This window comes from Limulus polyphemus, unplaced genomic scaffold (assembly GCF_000517525.1).
Source record: "Limulus polyphemus unplaced genomic scaffold, Limulus_polyphemus-2.1.2 Scaffold7807, whole genome shotgun sequence".
NCBI lineage: Eukaryota > Metazoa > Arthropoda > Merostomata > Xiphosura > Limulidae > Limulus > Limulus polyphemus.
In genome coordinates, this window is record NW_013673417.1 from 5,360 (window position 1) to 14,790 (window position 9,431).

The following is a 9,431-nucleotide window of genomic DNA, read 5'->3' on the forward strand; positions in this document are numbered from 1 at the left end:
CAGACGGTTGCAGTCTGTAAAAACAACAACAATGAAACCCATCAGACGGTTGCAGTCCGAAAAAACACAACATGAAATCCATCGGACGGTTGCAGTCTGTAAAAACAACAACAGTAGAATCCATCAGACAGTTGCAGTCTGCAAATGCATTACTAAGAAGACAATTGAAAAGTATTACTGTTTCTCTCTCTTGAGTCAATTTATGGATAAAAACATATACCTTTTTTGAAGTAGACTCTACTAAAGTTCTTTTAACCACTTCGAAATCTCTGACCCCCCCCCCCTCGTGTCCCAGCCGCAGCTTGATGGCTTATAACACCAAAATTCGGGGCTTGATCTCTGTGTTGGACATAGTACAGAAAACCTCCGAATTGCCAGATCCGTCACTTTGAGTTATTCTAAGTTTTCAATAACCTTGTAATGACCGCGACTTAGTATTCATTTCAAAATGGCTCAAATACTTTTGTGGATCACAGACTCTCATTTTTATACTTTTTTTAGTTATTCACGACTACCGAAAGTACCCGGCTTCGCTCGGGTTATTAGATTGATATTGTGTGTGTTCTGAACCCATTTTAGCATAAAAGTATAACCTATATAATTTTGTTGCTAAGCAACATGATATAAGAGCCATTGTTGAAACGCATTGTTACCAAAAACTCACTGGCTTTTCTATATATTTAAAGTTGTTATATAAGGAACCACTTCTTTTATATGTAGTTTTTGCTAGCTTTTCTCATGAAAAAGATTCGCATGCGCGCACGCACGTGGATAAGATAAGCAACAATACCCAGGTGCACACCCTCAGGGTTCACTTAATATGGCACAAAATTTTAGGTTTTTTCCTCTTGGAGCCATCTTGGTCACACAGACACGCCCTTTTATTATTATAGATATCAGTTGTCTTCGAAATACAGTTGACACTCTGCTCCATGACAATTATGAAGTTCTGATACGCATGCTTGTGTTATTTGTTAAATGTAATGCGAGTCATTTTTGTTAAATATGTTTACAATCTTGTTTGTTTATTAACCCTTAATGATGTCCTGACGAAGCTCTAAAAATTTTAAACGAAACTGGTTGTTTACTGTCATTAAATGTGTTACAGAAGGAATTATATCTTAAAGAAACAAGCAGACAGCTGAACTGTGCTGGTAATAGTGTATATATTATTTTCTGAAGCTACAAATCCCTATTTTGACTCCACTGAAATTGATAAGTACAATAAACATGGAGTCAAAACAGAGATTTGTAGCTTGAAAGATTATATTCTATTCCCAGTCTTGTTTGTTTACTTTTTAGAGTCCCTAGTTGTAGGCTTGTAAATATAATTTTTGCATTTTGATTCAACTTGTTTCTGTACTTTTTTGACTATCTTTATCCCCCTTTTTAAATTAACAGTTTTAATTATCTTGTCAATAAGAGAAGACAGTGAACTGTTAGCGTTAACTAGACAAAAAATACAACAAAAACAGAGTGAAAGGTGTAAACTGTGCAATGTTATAAGTACTAAAATAGTTGTACTTTTTAACGCTAGGGGCTAATCCAAACGTGTTCACATATCTCTTGAAGCTAACAAATTTCTCCAAAGAGATAGTTAAGTTAAAACAATCAAAACTCACAAAACATCGTGACAACAAAAAGTAACATCACTCCAAGAATGTCTAACAATAGAACGATTTAAATTAGTTTTTCCAAGGTTTAATGATTGGACTACGATTGTCCTTCTGTTTTTTCTGTATATACCTTACAGTTTGTGTTACACGTGTTTAAATAAGAATAAAATTACACAGAAAGATCACCCTATTGTTAGACATTCTTGGAGTGACGTTACTTTTGTTGTCACGATGTTTTGTCGTATTGTTAGACATTCTTGGAGTGACGTTACTTTTTGTTGTCACGATGTTTTGTCGTATTGTTAGACATTCTTGGAGTGATGTTACTTTTTGTCGCCACGACGTTCTGTTCTATTGTTAGACATTCTTGGAGTGATGTTACTCTTTTGTTGTCACGATGTTTTGTCGTATTGTTAGACATTCTTGGAGTGATGTTACTTTTTGTTGTCACGATGTTTTGTCGTATTGTTAGACATTCTTGGAGTGACGTTACTTTTTGTTGTCACGATGTTTTGTCGTATTGTTAGACATTCTTGGAGTGACGTTACTTTTTGTTGTCACGATGTTTTGTTCTATTGTTAGACAATCTTGGAGTGATGGTACTTTTTGTCGCCACGACGTTCTGTTATATTGTTAGACATCTTGGAGTGATGTTACTTTTTGTCGCCACGACGTTCTGTTCTATTGTTAGACATTCTTGGAGTGATGTTACTTTTTGTCGCCACGACGTTCTGTTCTATTGTTAGACATTCTTAGAGTGATGTTATTTTGTGTTGTCATGATGTTTTGTTGTGTGGAAGTTGTCCAATGAGCAAAGATGTTTCATGTTTGAATTAATAGCATCTCAAGATGTACCAATCTCGAGTACCACATATAATAAAACATCTAACCTTATACTTCCTCTCCTCAAGAAATGTGTGTTTCAGGACAATACTACAAAAAGAAAACCTGTTGGTATTTATTTCAATTGTTGTATTCAATGAGGAATAATTCAATAAGGTAATCAACTTGCGAAGAGGTCATGAATGAAGTAGAAAACTTGCACGAAGAAGAGTTCTTTTTGTAAGGTATGTATTTGATAAAAGTTATTAAAAAATAATTTTCGTACAATATCATTCATTTCGTATTCTCAACATGAACGCCCCCTAGAGGCTGAAAGGATAAGTAATCGATACGAAGGTTCAAATATAGCCTTCACTAAATTAGAATTGCATACCAGAGAGAGGGAACCCTCAGCAGCATTCGCCGCCTACGCGGCAATTACTAACCAAATATCAATAATAGGATTGTCTTTAACAGTTGTGATGCCCCAATAACTGAAAATACGAAAGCCGAGAAGTAATATATCACAGTTCGAACCTTGGACTTTTCTATACGCAGCCCGAAACGCTAACCAGCTAGGTCACGTCGGGCCCCACATTAACCCGCATTCCTGTCTTTTTAACTGACACAGTAATGATCAACCTAACACTGTTTGTTTGTGTTTCTGTGACGAAGATCTAGTGATCTGAATCAGTAGTCACAGATGTGACAGGTAATATCCCTGTAGAGAGATTATACACAGACATCCGACAGTTTCGTTTGTTAAAAATAAACCGAATGAAAAAAGTATCTTTAAAGTGTGGGTGAATATTTAGATATACTGTTGTTGCTGTTTTACGCAAGGTTACGCTCTGCAGGAAATCGAAACTTGGATTTTAGTGTTTTGGGTCTGTAAACTTACCACTGACTCACCGAGGAACATTTCAATATGAAAACTGAAAATATTCTGCTGGTCAATTTCGACACAACGTCACAATGCTCAACAACAGAAAGGTTTTAAAAATACCGTATTTAAAATAATGTGTAGAATAAAACACCATCCTATTATTTTCGTGGCGCGTTGTTTATTTAACCGATTCTTTTAAGTTAAGACGTGAAGTTTACAGGGGGTAGATATAGAGGAAGTGACAAAACTAACACCAATCACAGGTGAATGTAATGAAATCGTCCGCCTTCAGTGTTCCAGGGGTCGCTGTCCTTGATTGTATGCCTTTAGCCCGCGGCTGTAGGAGGCGTAGCTTATGATTGTGAGGGGCAGAACAAAGAAAGAAAAGCTTATCTTGATAATACATCATCTACCTGCTAACACACTGACAAACTATTACGTAAAGTGAACCTAGCTTGTGATTGTGTTACCTTGAACTCAGGTTGTCTCTAGCACGCATTCAAAGCTTTATAACAGTAGTATGTTTAGAATTAGACGATTTTTAGGCTGCCGGACTCGTATCTTCAACTTTGCGACACTTCTAGACCCCCCCCCCCACCTCTAATGTTTACCGAGACTTTAAAACCCAGTCGTTAGGTTCTTGCTACAGGCGTAGTAAATACACCAAACACAGGACTGAAACCCGCACTTATAAAGAAAAATCAGTTCCTGCACTCTTGGGTCGTTAGGCCTAGTTCTGGAGTGGTCATGTTTGAATGATCGTTGATGTCATTGGCCTACAAGTTGATGTTTGCAGAATTTAAACTACTTGATCAGTATACATCGATGTAATAGGAAAAGAGCGCTTCAGTTCCTTCTTTTAACATGTCAAGAAATATTTCACGTCTCTATGTACAGTATTGTAAAGATATCAAAGAACACTGGATGATTCTTGATTACAAAACCCCGTGTTCTGTATATTTTAGATGTTGTACTCTTTAAACTTAACTCGAAGTTAACCTGCGATCGACTGGGATCCACCATCCTCATCCGGTTTATTCCCATTTAGTCTAATGTAATCATATACTAAAATAAATATTATATATTTTTCTGTAAACTTGGTATGCCATTTTATTATAAATGAAAAAACTTTAAAGCAGTATTATAATTTATTGAGAACAAGCTAGGTTTTTTTCATGTGATATACTTGTAGCGTATGTGTGTAATGTATATATAAAAAATGGTTTAAAAGTCTATTATATCATATTGTAAACAATATGAACACAAAAATGGTTTGATTCTAAAACTGTGCCAAAGTTATTTTTATATCTAAACCTTATTTTATATTTGACAACCTGATGACCGTATATAATCTATTGTCAATGGGGGTACACGAAGTGGGATGTTACCCCCACTTGTGAGCTGGAAAAGGATTAACTTATTTCCATATATTTTCTTGATTTTTGAACTTTAATAAAGTACACTTTTGTTAGTTTAATTTTTGTAAGTCACTTTTTTCTTACGTCCAGCGGTGGTGAAAATACAATAAACTTTAAACTAACAACGTTAATAGATATATTTTCATACTTGGATGTAAAACACAGTCGCTGCTGTAACTCACTTAATGCCCCTCCCTCCAGTGACTCAGCGGCAAGTTTGAGGGCTTTTAATGCTGAAATTGGTGGCCAGAGCACAGATAGCCGTTGTGTAACTTACTAACAAAACGCACTTTAATTGGGTTGTGTTAGTGTACAGTCCAAATATGGAGTAAAAACTAGCTCCCTCTATGGAATAGTCTGAAAAACTGACGGTAAAAATTAAGTCAGTGAGACGGAATATTGAAGTGACGAGATCTACAGGGAACAAACAAAACGGTGGATGGTGTTGACTAGCTGTCTTAGACTGCTAAATTAGCGACGGCTAGCGCAGATAGCCCTCGTGTAATTCGAGAACAACAGTCCGTGATATCTTATTTACATCAGAACAGACGTTCGTGATATCTATCACCCATTCTGTTACTTAATAAGCCTAGAGAGCAGAAACTTTGCCTTTTTACCTAAACTATTATGTGACAAAATTCTGTATAAGTGAAGAACTGCTGACACCCGGAGAATGACATAGTGGCGACAGCGTTCGGATCTGCTCCCCCCTTCCCCTCGCGTCAGCTAGTTTCACTTTCTTTGAGAGCAGAGAGAGAGACGCGTGTGATATTATACAAATAAACGAACAGGTTATAAAATCAACAAGTTTTATACAAGTTTTCGGGAAGATAACATTTCGAGTTAGCGTTCTTCGTCGGATCGTAAAGCGCATGTGCAGAATTTGAAAGTTGCGTGCGCAGCATTTGGAGCGTTGAATTACAAATTTGTTTGGAAAGTTACATCTTTTACATACATATCAAAGAAGTCATAAAAAAAAAACACTGATTAAAATTAAAACTGAAACAAATTCTACAAAACAAATGAAATATAAACAAGATAGATTCATTTTCTAAACAGTCAACATTTCAACCAGGCTATTCTCGCACAACTTTTAACATGTGCTTAACCTTAAAATTACATAGTTACACAATGGGCTATCTATGCTCTGTCAACCACGGGTATCGAAACCCGGTTTCTAGCGTTGTAAGTCCGAAGACATGCCGTTGTGTCACTATTAATTAACGAATGGCCCAGCAGTAAGTCTGAAGCCTTATAACGCTGAGAACCAGATGGGCATAGCACAGTCAACTCATTGTGTATCTTTGTGCTTAACTACAGACAAAAACAGAGTCAACTGTTGGCTACAGGGTTCCTAACATTCTGCGAGTCATAAGCACACAAGTACCATCACTGGCATCCACTTTACACACACACAAATATATATATCGCAATACTGTTATCGGCCCTGGTTGTCAACGTGTACTCATAACGGATAATGTCTGTGGTTGTAGCAACCAAAATCTACACGCCTATGTCAGTCTAGTCAGCCTTCATAGAAAATAATAAAAATACACACTCACATCCACTACCTTGAATACGTAGAAAATCTGAGCTTTCGTCAACTCTTTTAGTCAGTTCTTTACACACAGTGTTCAAGAAAGAGGAAATCAGAGCTTTCATCAACTCTTTTAGTCAGTTCTTTACACACAGTGTTCAAGAAAGAGGAAATCAGAGCTTTCGTCAACTCTTTTAGTCAGTTCTTTACACACAGTGTTCAAGAAAGAGGAAATCAGAGCTTTCGTCAACTCTTTTAGTCAGTTCTTTACACACAGTGTTCAAGAAAGAGGAAATCTGAGCTTTCGTCAACTCTTTTAGTCAGTTCTTTACACACAGTATTCAAGAAAGAGGAAATCAGAGCTTTCGTCAACTCTTTTAGTCAGTTCTTTACACACAGTATTCAAGAAAGAGGAAATCAGAGCTTTCGTCAACTCTTTTAGTCAGTTCTTTACACACAGTGTGTGGGAGGGGGAGATAAGTTAAATATTTCTAACTCCAGCTTGAAGTTGTCTTTTAAACGTTTAAGTTACAAGGTCGGGGGGGGGGCGTCTCTCTCTCCCGTTATAATTTGTCGTGCTAAACGTTTCTTTAGGATTTCGGTTCTGGGGAGATGATCACGAGATGGTTCCAGAAGATGAGGACAGAGACCTTAAGCTGCAGGTGTTCGTGAGAAATGAAACATCGGAACCAATACAGGTATGAGAAGTTTATGTACTGAATCACATGATCAAATAAGAAATTATTGGCCGATTTATACTAGACACTTTGTTCGCAGGTATCGAATCCCGTATTTTAGCGTTAGAAGCTCCCGAATTACCGGAAGTTTTTGCTTCTTCCGTCTGTCACCGGATATCATGATTATTAGATTATTTATTTTAATTTCCACATAATAATATAAAAGGTTTTAGGTAGTTTTTCGTTTCCATTGTTGTTTCTGTGACATTAATACTAACAGCACTGATTAGGTCAAACTGAGGATAACTTAATTTCTTTAAACATCTTTCGTTTCTCAAGTGCCTATTAATATCACGAAATAAACTGTTGACTTCCAGCCGTTTTAACACACACACACAACTATGTAATCCCATTCTTTCGTTACAGCCCTCTTCAAGGCCGCAGCACTCGAGTGCAAAAGACTACATTTTCTACCTGCGCCGACAGGTGGCGAAGGACCGTGGGTTAGAAGTTTCAGAATCAGTTGGATCTGAGAATGAAGGATTCACTATTGAGTTGCCAAAGTTGTTGAACAGGCTGGAAGATGAGTTACGATGTGATCATAGGAAGTGAGTTCATAACCTCAGTATTCCCAGATAACGACCAGTTTAGTTTCTTATAGTTAACAGACCAGACTGCTACAATTAAGCTGCCATTGGATTTTTTTTATCTTTCTTTGTGAGCAACATGATAACGTCGCATTGTTTGGCTTCGACGTTTTAATGCAACCTCTATAAATGTCATAATTTAATCTACAGACGAGTTCCCACGTTTTTTTACGTATTTATTTTATTTCTAATATCCCCCTCCTCCAAAAAAAAAAGAGAAAAAAACTTGATACACATCACAAAACTGACAACGAACACGCCCTCTTCCCGCAGAGAAAAAAATAATAAGACACTTTTGAAATTCTTTCGGCAAATCCCAAAAACAATTTCGAAAAACTGACTTAAGCAATGATTCATCTTGTGTTAAAACGATTGTTTTCATACTTTCGTGTGTTTACACTAATGTCGAAATATTTAATACATGTGTTTAATTATCGACTCCTTTAAACATAATAACTACAACACTCATAATTTAACAGTTTCAGTACTTTTGTGATTGGTTAAATTCATAATAAATCAGTTTAAATCAATACCTTAATCATTACAAGACAGTAACGTTAGAGTTTTTTGTTAAACCAACAACATGTTAGTTTTTTTTTTGTTAGGCCTACAACATGTGAATAACGTTAGAGTTTTTTTGTTGTTAGACCTACAACACGTGAATAACGTTAATTTTTTTGTTAGACCTACAACATGTGAATAACGTTAGTTTTTGTTAGACCTACAACATGTGAATAACGTTAGAGATATGTTGTTAGACCTACAACATCGTTATTCACGTGTTGTAGGTCTAACAAACCAATCTCTAACGTTATTCACGTGTTGTAGGTCTAACAAACCAATCTCTAACGTTATTCACACGTGTTGTAGGTCTAACAAAAAAAACTCTAACGTTATTCACATGTTGTAGGTCTAACAAATCAATCTCTAACGTTATTCACATGATGCAGGTCTAACAAACCAATCTCTAACGTTATTCACGTGTTGTAGGTCTAACAAATCAATCTCTAACGTTATTCACGTGTTGTAGGTCTAACAAAAAAACTAAGGAATAACGTTAGAGTTATTTTTTGGTTAGACCTACAACACGTGAATAACGTTAGTTTTTTGTTAGACCTACAACATGTGAATGACGTTAGAGATTGGTTTGTTAGACCTACAACATGTGAATAACGTTAGTTTTTTTTGTTAGACCTACAACATGTGAATAACGTTAGATATTGGTTTCTTAGACCTACAACATGTGAATGACGTTAGTTTTTGTTAGACCTGCAACACGTGAATAACGTTAGAGTTTTTGTTAGACCTACAACACGAGAATAGCGTTAGTTTTTTGTTAGACCTACAACACGTGAATAACGTTAGAGATATGTTGTTAGACCTACAACACGTGAATAACGTTAGAGTTTTTTTGTTAGACCTACAACACGTGAATAACGTTAGTTTTTTGTTAGACCTACAACATGTGAATAACGTTAGAGATTGGTTTGTTAGACCTACAACACGTGAATAACGTTAGAGATATGTTGTTAGACCTGCATCATGTGAATAACGTTAGTTTTTTGTTAGACCTACAACACGTGAATAACGTTAGAGTTTTTTTGTTAGACCTACAACACGTGAATAACGTTAGTTTTTTGTTAGACCTACAACATGTGAATAACGTTAGAGATATGTTGTTAGACCTACAACACGTGAATAACGTTAGAGTTTTTTTGTTAGACCTACAACACGTGAATAACGTTAGTTTTTTGTTAGATCTACAACATGTGAATGACGTTAGTTTTTTTTGTTAGACCTACAACACGTGAATAACGTTAGAGATTGA

At 36.1% G+C, this 9,431-nt stretch overlaps 1 protein-coding gene across 2 annotated transcripts in view; it reads left to right on the forward strand.

Moving 5' to 3' along the window:
• Positions 1-9,431, forward strand: part of LOC111089904 — an 18,459-nt gene that overhangs the window by 1,979 nt on the left and 7,049 nt on the right. The window contains exons 2-4 of one of the 2 annotated variants that reach the window (XM_022403156.1): positions 1-171; positions 6,874-6,977; positions 7,383-7,564. In XM_022403156.1, coding sequence (XP_022258864.1) covers positions 72-171; positions 6,874-6,977; positions 7,383-7,564 — 386 coding nt within the window. In that variant the 5' untranslated portion in view covers positions 1-71. Of the gene's footprint in view, positions 172-1,837; positions 2,684-6,873; positions 6,978-7,382; positions 7,565-9,431 lie in introns of those variants that run through there. The other variant, XM_022403157.1, reaches the window with a different exon arrangement.